The sequence below is a fragment of the Limulus polyphemus genome, unplaced genomic scaffold (assembly GCF_000517525.1).
Source record: "Limulus polyphemus unplaced genomic scaffold, Limulus_polyphemus-2.1.2 Scaffold288, whole genome shotgun sequence".
NCBI lineage: Eukaryota > Metazoa > Arthropoda > Merostomata > Xiphosura > Limulidae > Limulus > Limulus polyphemus.
Genome location: NW_013665898.1, coordinates 180,789 through 199,458, shown reverse-complemented (window position 1 = coordinate 199,458; position 18,670 = coordinate 180,789). Strand labels below are relative to the sequence as shown.

General features: G+C 33.7%; 1 protein-coding gene across 1 annotated transcript in view; it reads right to left on the bottom strand.

The window, feature by feature from the left end:
* LOC106457068 overlaps positions 1–18,670 on the bottom strand; it is a 54,751-nt gene that overhangs the window by 12,975 nt on the left and 23,106 nt on the right. Inside the window, exons 10-12 of the mRNA XM_013916454.2 lie at positions 16,963–17,133; positions 14,956–15,036; positions 5,802–5,984 (exon numbers count right to left, since the gene is read on the bottom strand). Of these exons, the coding sequence (XP_013771908.1) occupies positions 5,802–5,984; positions 14,956–15,036; positions 16,963–17,133 (435 nt within the window). The remainder of the gene's footprint in view (positions 1–5,801; positions 5,985–14,955; positions 15,037–16,962; positions 17,134–18,670) is intronic.

The following is an 18,670-nucleotide window of genomic DNA, read 5'->3' as shown; positions in this document are numbered from 1 at the left end:
TTTTCTTTTGGTGGTTATGAAGTTGGTTAAATTGACCAACTTTGTATAGAATTAGGGTAGAGAAAATAACAGATAGAATATAGAGTTTTACTGAAAATTTTAAAATGTATTTAGAAGGTTTAGAGATTACACAAATGAAATTTGAAATTTTTGAGATAAAGAAGAGTACTTTTAACCTTAACATGATAATCAATTTGCACTCAGACTAGTAATACAAAAAAAGACTATATTCATGGACATATCTTCATTAAAAATATTTCACTAAAAAAATCTGATTTTTTTTAATGTAAAAGACTTGTAATGCTTACTGAAAGCCTGCGAAATTTTGTGAAGATATACATACTTTATTGAAAATTAGTAGTATCAAAACTATAACTACTACAAAGAGGTCATTTGGTTGGTCAATTCAACTGAGCTCATGTTGAGAGAGTTAAGCTGAATACAATGAAGAACAGTAGCAGGATATAGACAGAAGGATGAGGACTGGTCAACACAGCTGAAGCCATGGAATAGAAACACAGGAAGAGACAAACTGTTCACAGCAGCAGATGGCTCAGTCAAGAAAGGCATAACTGCATGTACAGGAACAGTGTGGAGAGATGGACACCCAGTGTTTGAATGGTCAGTGGCAAAAACTGGCAATCCAATTTATTCAGAACAAAATGTGAAGCATACAAGGATGAATATGTCTGGTTGACCAGTAACAGTGAAAATCATGACACAATCATATTCCTGACAGATTTCCTAAATCTCATCACAGAATTGGAAAGTTTTTTTTCTAGGTCATCACAGTGCTATATCACTGAATGACAAACTGGACAATGCAGGTGGTAGAGCCCAACCTTTGGCAATCTTGTGAGATATTTAAATTTTTTGTCACTAAAATAACACTGGAGAAACAGGAAAATATGGAGAAGAGGTCACACTGGTAAACTGGAAAGTTGGAGGAATGAAGAAAGAAGTATGGAAGTGGAGTGAGCATAATGGTATGAGAAGGACAGATCAAATTGCCAGGGCTAATTTCAGAGTCTCCAAGCATAAAATAGTGATACATAATAATTAATAAGTTATAGAGTAAAAGTGGTTGATGCAAGCCAGTTGCCTCTGTCTGGTTGATGGTTTGGGATCAACAATGACAAAAAGCTACCTCAACTCAGCACTCATAAATATGCTATAACAGAATTCCACAATTGGATGGAGGTGACCGTATGCTTTGGCTGTTGCTGAACTCCTCAAGCATGTAAATAATATGTAACCAGAAAGAGTGTGCTAATGACAATCAAAAATCAAACTGAAACATTAATGCTTACTCTAATTAAAAACAAAGGTTAGCTTCCAAAAAAGTATTAGATAACTTACAGGTTAAAAAATGTGCCATTGGATCTTTAACGAATTAAAACCTATGATTAGTAGCAAAGTTTGTATACAATTTCATGTTCAGCAATTTGTTGTGTCAACATAAATTTTGAAGTACAAGAAAGTACAGTCATTTTTACTGAAATGTCAAGCAATTGGTTTGTCAGGACTATTACTTAAATTTTTTCTAATGTGTGTTCATGAGTCTTTTCAGCTAACATGCAGCCAGTTTAATCTACACATAACTGATCACAGTATTTCCAAGTGATAGTTAGATAAACATGTGAATTAATATATCATCTAATAAGTGGATTTTGGTCTCACAACATAAGATGTACTGTCTACATATAAGCAAGTAATGCATGAGTGTGATCACAAAATTTGATATCTTTGGGAATGTTGACTGAAAAGAACCATGATGACATTACAAGTGTTTTAGATAATGATTCTTAAAAACTAGAATGTTATGGTCAATTATAAATAGGTGAAATTGACCACATACTAACTGAAAGAGCCAATAAAGCCAGTATAAATATTCTAAATAATGACTTTAATAAACCAGTTACTTGACATTTTAACAAACATGGTCATTCCATACATTAGGTCATTCAAAGGTTACGTCGATGTGACAAATGGTGAAACATAAACTTGGTTGCTTAACACCCAACAGCATGAATGCTAGACTTTCATTCACTTAGGATTCAATGACACTTTTTTAATCTGTTACTTATTTAATTCTCTGATCAAAATCTATATATTTTGTTTGTAACTAGCTAAGCATATAGAATTTTGACTATTGTTAGCATACTGAATCTGATACAGTTTTTGATTATCATTATTAAGTTTCTTGGTACAAGTATTTGAGTGTAACTCTAAATTTAATCCACTCTATATAATCCTTTTTTTAGTTTGTATTTCTAACTATTTTTAATACATTTTTTAAATTCTAAAATGCTTTCATAGTGTGTTTGAAACCAGTTGTTTATGTATTTGGTGCCATCACACGTTGGGCTGTTCAAATATTTAATAATACTAAAATTAAAATTTGTGTGTTGATATTACTTTTCATTTTCGCCCCCCCAGTAGCACAGCGGTATGTCTGCGGACTTACAACGCTAGAATCCGGGTTTCGATACCCGTGGTGGGCAAAGCACAGATAGCCCATTGTGTAGCTTTGTGCTTTATTACAAAACAAACACTTTTGATTTTACAGTTTTTAATAAAATCTGATATCACATATTAATTTTTACTTATTCTGAATTGTTAAAAACTTGCCTCTCCATCTTTTGTTTTCCCAAACCTCTAATATCTATGGTAATGCTATACAGTATAATGGAATAAAATTTTAGTTCTTTCTGGTTTTAAAGGCTTTAATGCACCCAAAAAAGAGAATACTACCTAAAATGTCATTCTAATAAAATATATATTTTATAGCAATTAAGAATATTATGTTGTGTCATTTATTGAGTGCTAATTGTTACTACAGGAATTTTTCAGTGTTCCCTGTCATCTACAGACAGTGAAATCTCATTTATGTCCCTTACTACCCATTATATACTCAATTCTATATTTCACATTTTAAAGAAGACAATATAAAATTCTACCAAAACAGACTTTCTACACCTACTTACATTTGTAGTAATGCTTATAACTTCTTATGATTTTATCCTAATTTAACATATGTTCTTTCATTTATTTTAAGGTATAGCAACTTTTCCACTATTATTTATCTTCATATCACAAAGTTGAGATTTTTAAGTAGTAAAAAAGAGCATTAATTATTAAATGTTTAGATCTGTAATTTAAATACAATATTCTGTATGGTCTTGGTTTGCCAATTTATATACTTAATTCATGAACACAGGGCTATCTCAGGCTTGTCAATTTCTTGAATAAAGTCTCCATTACTTATTTTTATGACCCTGTTGACAACCTTGAAATAACAATCATTTCTATAAGGATCCTTCTGAATTTGTTTTTAACTCTCTGTTCTCATTCTTTAAACAGATTCTCACACCTTTTTATAATTCTGTCCATCCTTCTTTCAACAAACTGCCACATTTTGCTTTACAGCCTAAGAGATAATTTAAAAGAAATATTAACAATTTACAATATTAGAGTATATTCACATAAAATAAAAGCATAAATATTCATACAAATTTTTTATTGGTTGTAGATAATGAAACTTTTATTTATGATGTTCACAACTTTTCACCAGGTTTACCTAGCATCATAAGGTGAGATACAAGAACTGAATTGTTAAATTGTTTATAATTATAAATAGAATATTCTGAATAGTTTTGGTTAGTGAATAAATTTAATTCATGAACACAGGGTCTGTCAATTTCTTGACGGTTTTTGTATCTCACCTAACAAGTCCAGGTAAACCTGGTGAAATGTTGTGAACAAAATAAACAAAAGTTTTACTATGTACAACTGAAAAAAAAAATGTGTGTGAATCTTATGTAACATAGTTCTTTCTAATATTTAATTAACAAAAGCATAAAGTTTTCACGTGCTACTTATATAACTTAAAAATAACATTACCTTTTAAACCAAATCATACATAAAACTAACAGGCTACAAAAGGCAGCCTGCAGACTTTAACTCTCTTGTCACACGGTCGGTCAAATTGACTAATTTCGTAACTATTTTGTACTCATTATAGTTGCCATACTATAACTTTAATACAGTATGCATATCTTCACAAAATTCAATAGACTTTCAGAAAACATTACAAGTCTTTTGTACACAAAAAAATCAAGTTTTTAATAAAGTATTTTTACTAAAGATTTGTCTATGAATATATTAAGTCTTTTGTGACTAGTGTGAGTGCAAATTGATTTTCATGTTAAGATTAAAAATACTTTTCATCATCTCAAATTTCATTTGTGTAAACTCTAAAACCTCCTAAGTAAACTTTAAACGTTATTTTCAGTAAAACTATATATCTTATCTGTTATTTTCTCTACTCTAACTCTTACAAGGTTGGTCAATTTGACCACCAAAAAAGTTCGAAATAAATCCAAATTATCCTTTTTTTCTTTCTAGAATTACTTTTCTTCTCTCTAGAATGACTTCAAATTGTAACATGAAACTACATTTGTTTATCCTGAATAGCTTTAAACTCATAACAGTATACATCTACTTATAATTAAGTTTCATTGTTTTTTTGCCCTAGAAACCTTGTCTAACTAATATTCATACCATATATACATTGTAAACCATGTGGTGAACATACAGCTCATATTACGGTTTCGAATTACATAACACACGGACTACTCATGAGCTTACCTTGTGAAAAATTATTATTATTCTTTATTTTACCTTATCTGACTAAAAAATTTCCAATTTTTACATTTGAGTTACTTTTATAATAAGAAATAAAGAATACACAGGAAAAACAAGAAATAAAGTATTATCTGGGTCATCTTTTTTTTTATGCATTTCAAGTATCAATGACACTTAAGCCTACTTTTTTATATACTAATGGTATTACTGCATTAAATAATGCACCAAAGAATGTAGAATAATCAAAATGTCCCATAACTATCACAGTTTTTCTGGCTTTCTAACTATGTGACAAGAGCCATTAAAATTCAGCTTAGCTTGTCAGTATGTTTCCTCTAGAAATAAAGTTTGAACTGAAAGCATGATTGAAAATTATTTATAGAGAAAACAATATATATCATTTGATATATTAAAACCTTGGCTTTCAATAGTTTGTTAATAATATAGTATTAAATGTCAGAAAGAACTATTGGCAGTATCTGAAAGAAAGGATGTGACAGTGGGCATGGCAAGAGGGGGTCTGATTTTCTATTTGATGGCTCTGTAACAAAATAAGATTGAAGGCTGTAAATAATTATACTTTGCCCAAGTGATTAAAACATTACAATAAGTAATTTACATTAAATTTCATACTTCTTAAAAGGGATGGTAAATAAGTTAAAAAAGAAGGCATGCTCAGAGAGAGAAATGTGACAATTTTCATGTTAGGGGAATTTCAGGATTTTTTTTTCAATATTGCCATAAAAATTAAGAAGTTAAAACTCGAATACTATTAAAATTTGGATTAATAGCTACGTTTTTATGCCACATTTATTCAAATACCATGATAAGAAAGTAGCTTAATTAAACTTTGAATGCAACTCACTAAAACCTTGTGACATGCTCAGAAAAAGATGCCTGTATAAAAAAAGTGTTTAATGATAATCATTCAGTGAAATTAAAAATGATAAACTGTAACAAATGTTTTTATGTGCAAAATTTAAGCCAAGCAGAAACTGTACATTACAAGTAAGGCCATAGTAATATCAACAGAAGGATAACTACAAGAGAATTATGAGAAATAATAAAGGCATAGCTTAAATATAAATATTAATCATAGTCATGCTCTTAGAATAATACATAAACAAATTTAACTCATGTAAACAGAAACATACCTCAGATCTTTCTTCTATAGCTACAAAACTTGTAAGGCTGCACACAATGCCAAACTTAGTACTCATGTCAATAATTTCTTGTTCTTGTTCTTTTTTCTTTGTCAATTGTTTTATTCTGTTTTCATCTAGTAAACCTTCTTCCCAGTCATAAATGACTGATCGAGCTGCTAATTTATGCAGAACCTAAAATAATTTTTTTTTCACAGTGAACAACAGACTCACTAGAACACACTGCTTTAAATATTTGTTCAAGATATGCAACCTTTAACTCTACAGCAAAATATATTAACATTTTTATACCAATATTAAAATGTGCATCTTATTAACAGGGTATATCAATTCAGGAAAATGGAAATAACTGATATAAAATTAGGTTTAACTATAAGGAGCACTGAAAATAATTACATTAATTAGTCTCATAACATCATACTAAACAATAAAATCCTTAAACTAAGGATTCCAATAATAATAACAGATACAATCACACAGCTGAACAATATTTCATATAAACCTTAAACATAAAAGATGCTAACCTTAAACTGATCAATACCTCAATTACTAAAGGTATATTTAGCTGACAAATCAGTGCTGTTATTTATTACTTGAAACTTAAGTGTTCTGAAAATATTTTAGGCCAAGTCAATAAGCAAACATTTTAGCATATTAGTTCTACTTTTGTGACTATTTATATGATTATCATTTTCACTTTTATTTATTTCTAGTATCATTTTTGTGAAGTATTCAAACTGTAACTACATGACAAGGGGAATTCCATATATATACACAATTAAACAATTATAGTGTTCTGTATACTAGTACTATTATAGATACAAATATACCTTGTACTTAACTGCATTTTTGATTTGTATAAAACATAAATTAAGAGCCAACTAAAAACCAACATCACCAATGAATGACTGAGATAATACATGCACAAAATTGTTAACAAGAGTGCTTAATTGATATTTATTTTAACAATGGGAATGGCATTCACCTCCTTTCCCTCTCAAAATGAGCACTGTTTCAGTGGTCTCCAAACAATTACACATCTTTAGAATCTATGATATAACAGTTTTATTGCATGTGATGTCAGGATATTAACATATTGTGATATTTCAGTTGTACTCAGTTTTAGTTATGATGCAGTGAAAGTCAGTTATTACAAGCTGAAGGCCTAAGCACCATTTACATTAACATTTTATTTTCAAAATACTAAAGTTCTTTTACCCAACAAGCTCATTTTGTTTCCTATCTTCCATTATTTTAATCTATTCAAGACCATAAATATTATGTAGGTAGGATTTGGCTGATACCATAAGTGTGAAGCGAAAGTGGGCTAATAAGTCAGAAACCTTTGCACTTTATAATTCTCCCAAAAGAGCTGTCACTACTGCACATACATGTATATCTGAACACATGCAAGTACAATCCCAGAATAGATAACATAATGCAACACAGTGACCTCCATTTCCCCCTTTCAAATTATATTAACAGCTTACTTAAGTATCAGTTTTTTTCCTTACTAAAATAGAAGATCAGAGATTAAGATACTGGGAGGACATCAACCACATGAAGATAAACATTTTCTTACACTGAAAACTAATTTTCAATAGGTACTTACCTCCTTTCACACAAAGCTATCTCAATCTTCTTTCTGCCTCCTAAGCATTGCTAAAAAATTTTGATGCAACAGCATATATACCCCACAAATTTTTCACCACTTTTGAACATGTGTATAGCACATGACTACCCTCCACCAATAGTGCTGCCCAACCAATATTGGTGCAACTAGTTCCCTTTGATGTCTCTGCTCAATCCTCACTTTCGACAATTGGGAGGATCTAAAATGAATAACATCAGCAGTGGAGAGGAAGGGTGGGAGGTAAGTACCTATCAGTAAATGTTAACTTTCAAAACGGTCTTATCTCCACTCTCACACAAACCTAGAAATCTACACTGAAAACATGGAGGGGCCTGTATAGGTGCCCAACATGTAAACCAAGTGGAAAGCGACCACCTAGAAATAACTGGTGTGCTCAGAGACAAAACAAAGCAGACAGTAAGTAAACAGAGCATGTTATGTCATGCAACTGGAATTACAGAGAGAAAGTTAGCATTTGGCCAAAATAGGACAAACTCCCAAAACCACCATATAAGCAAGAAGTATCACAATCCGAAACTGGCATTACGGGTTGTGTCGTTGCCTCAACTGAACTGTAAGAACAGGGCAATACCCGTAACTGGTATTAAGAGCAGAAATGTATCCCACCCAAAAGTAAATACAAGGAAGATACTCCTGCACTCAGAATTACAAGGAGGATATGGAACATTTGCTCAACAGTGTATTAAGAACAGTGTATGTATGTCCTGTTGGCAGAATTATGAGGCAGATAAAGTCCCCCAAACTCAACTGTAGGAGCAGGGAAGGAAACCTCTTGCAACCAGAATTAATGAGAAAGGGAACCTTTGCTGCACTCAACCGTAGGAACAGGGAGATGTCATCCCAAACACAGTATCATGAGAAGGATTCCATGTAGGCTGGTCCTACTCCCACTGACAACAGATCCACCAAGGAATAAGCATCCAGGTGAAAGGGAAGGAGCAAACCCAGCTTTGCCCTCTTCTCACTGAGTGGATAAATGTGTGGTTGTATTGCAATTTCTACTTCACATCCAGGAGAAAGCCTCCTTTAGTTCTATGCACATTTGTTTTTCTTTGACTTGGGTAAGTCTTTTCCCAACATTTCCTTTATATTTTCTTTTCAGGGACTCTCTTTTTACCACTGCTAATGGGATCCCACTTTGTAGCAAGTATTGCCTGGTCAAGTATGCCTGAACTCAAACTCGCACTATATACTGGTGGGGCTATAATTCTGTAGAGATGAGGTGTTACACATAACCACTAGTGGCATGCCTAGTTGTATATACATACGTGTCTCTCAGTATCCACAAGTTTCCTTCGGTGGTGGACTGTCACTCATGGACTTTCATGAGTAAAGCAGGAGATTTCTGCCCATCCCTGTTGACCCTTGGTTTCATAAATTGGAAAGGTTTGCTTTTCAAAATCGTGAACACCCATTGCACTTTCTCTAGTGTTACATCCCCCTGAACTACCCACCACATTTATTTCCCACTCTTTTTTTCTCCAAGTGGAGCACGGGAGCCCTTACCAGTTCCAAGTCACTTCGGTAGTGGACCACGGGAGCCCTTACCAGTTCCAAGTCACTTCGGTAGTGGACCGGCTTTCACTCCCCTTTCTTTACATTCCATTTCCCACCTGTACTCCCGTTCTGATGCTGATCAGTTTCTTTGCCCAGTTCACTCCCAAAGGTTTTATGTAGCACATACTGCCTTCTTTCAGTGTTTACGTTCCTGACTTTGTTTTCTGGAATCTTTCTGTTTTCTGTAGTCTATCTCCTGTCACACTAACTGGTTGGGTTTGTCAACTTCTTAGGTTGGCATATTCAGACTTAACCATGGAAGGTTACTGACTTTGCAAGGTTTATTCTAATCAAATTTATTATACAACCATATCTTTGGCTGCTTGTCTTCGTCGTCTGTTGGAGGAAATTATTCAGGCCAGAATGTAAACTACTCCCAATACCTTTGGCGCTCATTGTTTACACGATCTGGCTGTATTTTCCTCAGGTGGATATTGTCTCCCTCCTGTGAGAACCACCTTCACGGGCAGCAGAAGTCTTAGGTAGGATGGACTGGTCTGGATATATGATGACATAAGAAGAATGATAGAATATTCTGTTAACATTAAGGGCATGAATATCTAATTGACAGCACCTACAAGCTAGAAGGAGAAGGAAATAGGTCTTGAGGTAGTGATGGTATATGGAACACATTGACAAAGATTCAAAGGGAGGATGGGAAAGAGCATAAAGGACCACACTCAGATGGCAATCAAGCAAATAAAAGTAACATAGTGGATGCAGAACATGAAAGGAGCAGAAAAGGAGAGAAATGACAGAGGAAAACAAAACCTTATGAAACTTGGACAAGGCCAGCTAATAGGTATACATGGTCAAAGTAAGGAAGCCTTTGTTAAACAACCAGGTGATAAATTGGTGGAAGATGAGGAATAGAAGGATGGAAATCATGTCAAAGAGATCAAAGGTGGAAAGTAAACCACTGCCTCTGGTAAATTGACATAGAAGAAGGTCTTATGGATCAGGAAAGGAAAGATACAACACATCAAGTCAGTCCCTGGGCTGAGGCAAGGGACTTGACAAAAGCCATGCATGAAGATGGAGGGTGGTGACATCTGGAGGAACAATGTTCAACCGAGGCTGATAGAGTAGGGACGATGACAGAGGTAAGGTAGGGGAGGTTGTAGAAGTAAAGGACAGAGCTGTGAGAACCAAGGTTGTTCCAGCCAAACCAGAGTCACGAGGAGGACTAGACATGGTGTGATTTGGATTAGGGATAGAACTCTGGGGAGGAGTCAAACAGAAGGGTAAGCATAGATGTGAAGACGCTTCCAATCTTGACTGAATGTTTCCATCCACAGAGCTAACAAATGTGAAATGGGAGACCAAAAGGAAGGAAGTTTGATGTTCTAGTGGGTGGCGAAGGCATTGATATTAGGTATCCCCAGCTGAGAGCACACACACCAAAATACTTATGGATCAAGCGACCACTCCATGGGGAGAACCTTGTTGGATCAAGATAATCAATCCGCAATCAGATTAAGGGGACCAGAAACATCCCAGTTGAATTCCTTTCTGGATCCCCCCATCATTTCACTATGGAGACCAATCTCTCACTTCGAGGGTATTTTCCCAAGTACTCTGGATGACCAAATTTAATGTGATGGACATTGCTTCACATCCCCATTGCTCCCAAGTCATGTTGTTTTCTTTGGTTCATCCACAAGGGTGGAGTGTTCCAGTTCCAGACACTTTGGTTGGGACTAACTTTGGCTTTTTATTTGTTTTGTTGGGCAGTATGAACGTTTGCCGAACATCTTCTTGTTGGGTCCTTGCACTCTTCATTACATGAAGGCTTCTACTCGCTTCTTCCTTTTCACAGTTCAAGGACCACACTCATCTGCTCCTACAAGAAGCAGCATGTATTGGATTCCTGATAAAAGTGGAGAAGTCTGTTCTTATTATCCCCACGTAATACCTTATTCATTTGGATTTTTTTTCTACAATTCCCACCTCAGTTGGGCCCAGCCTTCTCCTCTTCATCTTCTAGATATGGAGTAAGTAGTGTATAATGCCCACACCTCACATTCTCTAACAGCTCAAGAGGTTCTATCTCTTTTTGGGGATGTAGGTTTCCTTGGAATCTCTCATTTCTGTGGGTCAGGCTCATATGCATTACCTCAAGTGGTCACTCCTAGATCAGTGGAACTTCTACTTGGATCCCTTGGACCACCCTTTTATCCGTCCTTCCCCCAATCAGGGTTAATCTTGCCTGGTGATTAGACAGAGACCAGACTACGACAGAGGGTTCTGCTTCCCCCACCTTGTCTGGATTTACATCTGTTCATAGACTCATCTTTAGAGGGTTTGAGTGCTTACCTCGACTCCCAGAAAATTTCCAGTCTCTTTTTAGTCATAGAGTCTTTATCTCCACATCAACATTCTTGAACTTACGATGGTTCATCAAGCTATATCTCACTTCATTCCTCTTCTGCAGGGGAGGGTCGGTATGGTACATTCTGTGAACTCCAAAATGGTCACTTATATAACCAAGCAGACCCTGGATTTGCTTTTCTGGGCCCACAGTCACCATAAATCAATGATAGGTCTCTAATTTTACATCTTCTTGGGAACTACAAAAAGATGGGAATAAAGCCCTGGTTGAATGGAGCACACCTATTCAAAAGCTTCTTTGCAAAGCAGATCGTGGACTGCCTTGGTAAGATGACCAAGAGATGTTGGATCCGGTGGAGGTGGGAAGGAAGAAAGGGAATGGGAAAGGGGAGGTGGAGACCAGAACTGAAGGCAGAGATCTCCTGACACAACCTAAAAACCCACAGATTCGTTGTAAAATGACCCCACATTGGTCCTGAACCTTCCATTGCATCACCTACACTGTTGGTGTTGCTCAGCTCAGGATTGAGAAAAAACGAATATAGGGTCAGGAGTGCTAGGAGGAAGGTAAGGGTCTAGGTGAGGAAGGAGGAGACTTAAAAACAAGAATAGATGCCTCCTGGTAAGAAGTAAGAGGGTGAGATAATCGTGTCCAGAGAAGGCAAAGAAGAGTTTAACCTAACCACATCAATCCTGGATTCCAAAGAATCTGGACGACCTCCAAACACGGTATTTCATAAGAAAAAGGCCTGACACAGATCCCACAGGGATGAATGGAGGTGATGCACCCATACAAATAATGTACCTCTCTCCAACAAGTTGCAACAGCACTTTATCCAGGTATTAAGGGAAAAGGCACAAGCCAGTAACCAAGCTACAGTGGACCAAAGGAGGAACCCGGGTTCATTGGAAAAAGAGATACAGGAACAACAATAAGGCTCTGACAATAAATGGAGGACCTAGGCATTGGGTTCAACTTTATTTCAGAAGGTACAGGTCATAATTTGCAGGGAACTAGATTCATATGTTTGGCCAGTAATTTCTTTATTTTGTTCAACCTTATAATGTTTCTGATGGTGAATACGATCAAGGAGAAAACAAATCACTTTTTCCAGCACATTTTTATTTTTTTCTGTCACACTACACCTCATTAGGAGATCTTATCTTTTACACCTTTTTTTACAGCTGGTTAATCAGGTTGTGGTATATTGCAGGTTTCCCCTATTTCCTATGATGCCTCCCCATCCTTATTGGGGGGAATTTCATCTTCTCAATATTTTGTTTTTTCCCCTTCACCTGAGATAAGGGTTCATGTGCAGCAATTTTTGGATCAACTACAGTTAGGTGTTGGCATGCCCCATCCCCCTTGCCTGTTGGTCCACCATGCTTTGGTGTACCATTGCTCTTCAGATCCATATTTACAGTCTCAGCAACTGGATTCTCTCCTTCCTGAGGCTAATGTTCGTTTTTAATCAGGCACAATTCTCAAGGATTTGCCTTTCCCTTTCTTCTCTTCTCTTTTAAAACATACTATTCTTTTTGCCCCATAAGCATTGCTAAAAAAGGTTAATGCTAAGTGCATCGGTCTGTGTACCCCACAAATTTCACACCACTTTTGAAAATGTATGTAGCATGTGACTACCCTCCACCAATATTACTGCACCACTTATATTGATACAGCTAGTTCCCTATGATATTTCTGCTCAATCCTCAATTTCTCGATTGGCACAGCATTGTTTAGACATGTTTTTTAGCATGTGGCTACCATTTATGATTTTGCTTTGTTGTCATTTCAATTTTTTTATTTTTTTCAACAGTTTTCTTTTATTGTGTTTGCATTCAAATGTTTCTTTTTTGCCTTTGTTTATTGTTACGGAATTATAAGAGAACTTCGAATGAATTTCCAATTCAATATATCAACTTTGGAAGTTCCTGTTATGGTCAATAATGCTACTAGTACAATTGAGATAGCTTTGTGTGAAAGGATGTAAAGCTGTATTGGAATTAAAATTATGCAAACTGACAAAAAATACAACTGTAACTACCTGTGACATGATCCAACAGGAAAGATTAATTGCTGACAATTGTTCTCTGATATATAAAAGATGGAGGAATTGTAGGACCGTTATTGCTTTTGTTTTAAATTTTGGTTTAAACTACTGAAGAAAATTTACTATTTTGAAAAAGAATCTTGAGCATCATACCTTGAAACCTAAATTCACTGCTCAGACATACTACAGTACTAGTGTAAAGTAATGCACTGAATGGTATCCATTCATCAAATTCATTCATTGTTAAGCTTATCAGTCACATCCTAATGTGCAACAATTGTGTCCCATTATGAAAATGTTAAAAATGTTTAGCCAATCTTTTAGCATTTACAAGATTTTATCAGTGTTCCCTAAACACATATTTGTTCTTGATGTGTTAGTGAAACTGAAATTCCAAGTTCTGAATCAATAACAAAGTTTCAAGCAGAACAGGTAACAATGCCCATGAAAATTAAATCTCTCTCTCTGTTTTTAAAACAATTAAAGCTGAAGTCAGCTCAGAAAGTGTATATATTCACCAATTCTTTAGGCTGGCAAAACTTCTGCAAATATTAGATAAAGATTATGCAAAGAAGGTGACCACACACAAAGATATGAACATCCAAGAAAACAACAAGAAATAGTAAAGTAACTCTCCAAGAGAAGTGTCCAACATTATGATTCTACAGGCAAAAAATATTTTTAAAAAGTGAAAATTCAATATCATTTTATGTTATTAATCCAAAACTTTTCTATTAGTGTACATTTAATTTTCCTGTTTGAAATTTATGACAAGAGAATGCTATACAATATCATTTAAACTGAGAAAATAAGTGACAGTACAGGAGTAATTAAGTCAAAAATACAGAAGGACTATCATCATTACATAAAGTACTGAAAAAACAACTCAAAGATGTATTCAAAAAATGTTTAATTACAAGAAATTTCTATCACTTTCCAAATACAACAGCAGAATAAAAAAAATGCTTCAGTACACTGACACAAATAAAAACATTTTTTGAGAATATTACAACTGAAGATAGACTTAGTGCTCTTGATATGCTTTCACTAGAAAATGAGATTATCCACATTATTTCAGACTTCAATTGGCAAGTAGGTCTTAAAATAAACAAAACAGACACTTTTGATACAAAACTAATCAATAAAGGCTTCCAGTTTCAGAATTCTTTGTGCCTTATAACTTTTTGGTGATGAGCAATCACTGTTGTGAGGTAAACTAACAAAGACGCAAGTAGAAATTCATCTCTTTTTAACTGACATTCTTTTCATTGCTACTGAAACTAAAAAACATCACCAAATACTTCATTCCTGTTTTATTGCACTTAACTATCACACTAATATTCAAAACAATCACTTTTCATTCTACTTCAAGTCTATAATATCATAAGTATTCATAATTTATTATTCATACTTAAGCTAATCAGTGTCAAATTCACTTACATAACAGAGATGTTATATATACGACACTCAGATTATGCTGAGCTATAAAATATCATATCATCTCACAGTTTTTCAAAGCTTACTAGTACTTCCACACACACACTGTACTAACCAGTCCAACTGTCTCATTAAGTTCTGAGGTAGACACAACAGTAGAAATCTCTTGCCCACAAACCTCTGCTTTCAGGGTAGCCTGAGAAGTTACAATTAGCACTTTATTAGAATTAATAGGGTTTTAAATAGCTAACATCAAAACAGTATTTTAAACTTTTTAAATCATGCTTATTTAGACTTGGACATAAAACTGTTTGTCAATAATAAGTTTAATAATTATGTATCAGGCTTTAGAATTTCCAAACTTAAAGATCAGCAATAATTTTTTAGTCTTCATCTTGTTTTAGAATGACAATTTACAAGAAGGCAACGATATGGTTCCTAGATTCAAATTTTTCAAGTAATAACATGAAACACACATCAAACTGTTCAAGTAGTAAACATGTACAGAAAGAAAATCCTCAAGTTTCAACATTATACCAATTTTTTAGCAAATGGTGTTTTTTAAATTGCTCAGATATATGATGCATTCTTACTTAAATTATTCAATTTTAAATGCTATCTGGTGCTGAAACAAGATCTCACTAGGTTAGGAATAAGTTTGTTTAATCTCTTTCAAGAATTACTGAACATTTCAATCAATTAATTTTATCTTTATACAGTTTGTAAGATCTAAAAATTTTTAGGCTAGTGTTCATGCCTTTATAAATTTACATAAGTTGAAAATAAATCACATAAAAAGGATTATTAATAGTTTCTGACCAAAAGTAAGCTAACTACATACAAAATAACTAAAACTTAACTTATGAATTACTGAAACCAATTTTCTGTAATAAACTGTCTAGATGTCTCATACATCAATACATAAAAAAATTAATAAACAGAATACACTTAATTATCAGTTGGTTATCCTTATTATGCATAATATTTTCAGTCATAATATCAGTATCTCACATAGTTTAATCAGTTTAGAAGACTTAGATTAGTCTCAAATCCATAAATTAAATTAGTGTGAAATACCCTTTATAAGTGTGTAAGTTAACAATCAACATTACTCATAACAACTAATAATGTTCATAATTATTTTAAATGTTATAATCCTTAAATATTAATGAAATTAGCTCTAAAGAAAATTTTGAGTTATGTCACTGTATGTCTTATGGCTTCACCACAAAATACAACTAGATTTAGACACACAGTGTAACATTATTATAACTCACAAAACAAAATGTATTGACTTATGAAATCGTTAGAACATTTCCATTCTTCATATGGTGATGAAAGAGTAAACAAGTACATATAAATAAATAAAATTGTCTTAAGTGGAAAATTCTCATTCATAACTAACACTTTTAAAATTGATATTGCTAATATTATTCTAACATATGTATATATTACACCACTGTTCATACTCAAGCAAATTTGATGTGTTTTAATGTTATCCTGAAGAATGCGTGTTACATAACTGTATTTCATCTTAAGACTGAAAATAAGTATTGGTGTCATTCTGATGTATGTATGTACATTCATGCTTTAAGTAGCCAGAAAATAAGTTTTAATGTTGCCTTAATCTATATGTGTAATACAACACTAATTGATGTTGAGATGATATTCTGTCGATTGATTTAACTGTAATAATTATTTCTGTTACACTAATGATTATTCCTACAACACATTCTTATTATTTCTTCATGAACATGTAACAGCAAATCCTATTACCTGATAATCTATATGGAATGGAATAACAGATTCTATCATTTGGGGTTTTTATTCAATATATGTACCTGTAACAATAAATCTTGTTACCTAGCAACCTAAGGTAATATGGAAATATGTACATGTAACAGCAAGTTTTGTTACTTTATGAATCAATGAAAATATGCACTTATAACAACAAATTCTTTTACAAGTGATTTTGCCTACAAAATAACTGATTCCTATTACCTGGTGATACTACTGATAACAAGCCATTATAACAACTGATCTTATAAGCTCAGGTTCCCCTAATAATAAGTGATGATTACTCACTAAAACCAAATTTTATTGCAAAAGCTGTCCAACTTACCATGTGGCAATGTGGCACAAAACCATAGATAATTTGTCTGTTTCCACTAAACAATGACATGATTTGTCTAGGAGCCTGAAGTGGTATTGGAGCATCTTCATCAAACAGTTTCCATTCAACAGAAATGTTGGTTAATACCGGCTGTGCAACTTTTTGAAGTTGAGCATTAACCTGAATTACAAAAAGTATCATTTAAATTTGAATATACTGAAATATAATATTTGCAGGTTACAAGAAGAATGTTTGGAAGATCTTAATTATTTATAATCAGCTTAATTTGTTTACCCCCCAAAAAATGTCTAGCCTTACAAAGCATAGACATAAAACAATTATATTTCTTTAATCATCTGTTAACAACAAAACTTCTGTTTTTTATGAATAGCATTAAAAACAAGTCTTCAGTTATCAAAATTCATTCAGTTAAGGCTTTGTTTCAATAGTACAAATCTTGCTATCTGAGTATTTAATAATTTAGTTTGTTCTATGTTAACAGTCTAGCTTTTTCTGATTTTATTTGAAGTCTAGTAAATATTTCCTATGTCAGTAATCTACATTTGGTTACTAATAAACAGAGATACATTCAAAAAAAATATTCTAAGCTCTAACTAAAAAAAATAAACATTTGTAGAGCATGTCTTAATAGGCATGATGTTTAGAGAGAGTAAACTTAAATATAACCTCTACATGGTATTGTTACAGCATCTGTCACAGTAATGAGCATATGAGCCTCTAATATTCTTCAATATAACTCTTCTAACACTAGGAAATATAGTTGCCCAGTAAAGAAATTCTAGCAATAACAAATGCTAATACATATAGCATTCCCTAATAAAACACTTGTAAGGAAACAAACAGGACAATATTTAGAATTTTAGGAATAAAATTACTTTTATCTCCAAGAAAATGTTACTTAAATTCTAGCATTTCAGTTTTGCATCTTCATCAAGGGTTACCAGTTGCTGCCAAGGTTTCACTATATGTAACAGAAGACTTGTGAAAACTGGAGATGTTTCATGTCTAGTTTTCTGTTACAGTCGAGCCTTGTCAACAGTTCTACCTCTTAATAAAGGTGCAAAACTGAAATGTTGGAACATAAATTAGACAAATATTATATTTTTCTGGAAACAAGAACTGTTTTATTCACAGCATGTTTAAGATACTCCAGTCTGCATTATGTGCTTTGAAAAGAGTAAACAATAAACATTTAGTGTTGGCCAATAAAACTGATGAGTTTGTTTGTAGTTAAGCACAAAGCTACACAAAGGGCTATCTGTGCTCTGCCCACCACGGATATCGAAACCCGGTTTCTAGCGTTGTAAGTCCGCAACATACCACTGTGCCACTGGGGGGCAAACTGATAAGTTCCAGCACTAAGCGAAAGCCTCATCATGTGTGGTATACACAAACAAGGTAATACTGAAATGCTTTAGAACTTCTTCTTACTGAATACCAGTACTGGGCAAGTAAAGAATTTTGTGATTCAAATTATTATCATTATTGCAATGAAAGTGTAAGTAACATCATCATGCTTCACCAACTAATTCGATGACGAGGAACCCACTTTGAGACTAATAATGGCTGGAGACGGCTTAAATGGGTAATGAAGAAAAACTTTAATACAAGTTTAACATGACAGCTAATGTACAACGTTTCGACAAAGGGTTTTTGTTTATCCCGGAACCTGAGGGTGAAAAAAACTTTCTTAAAC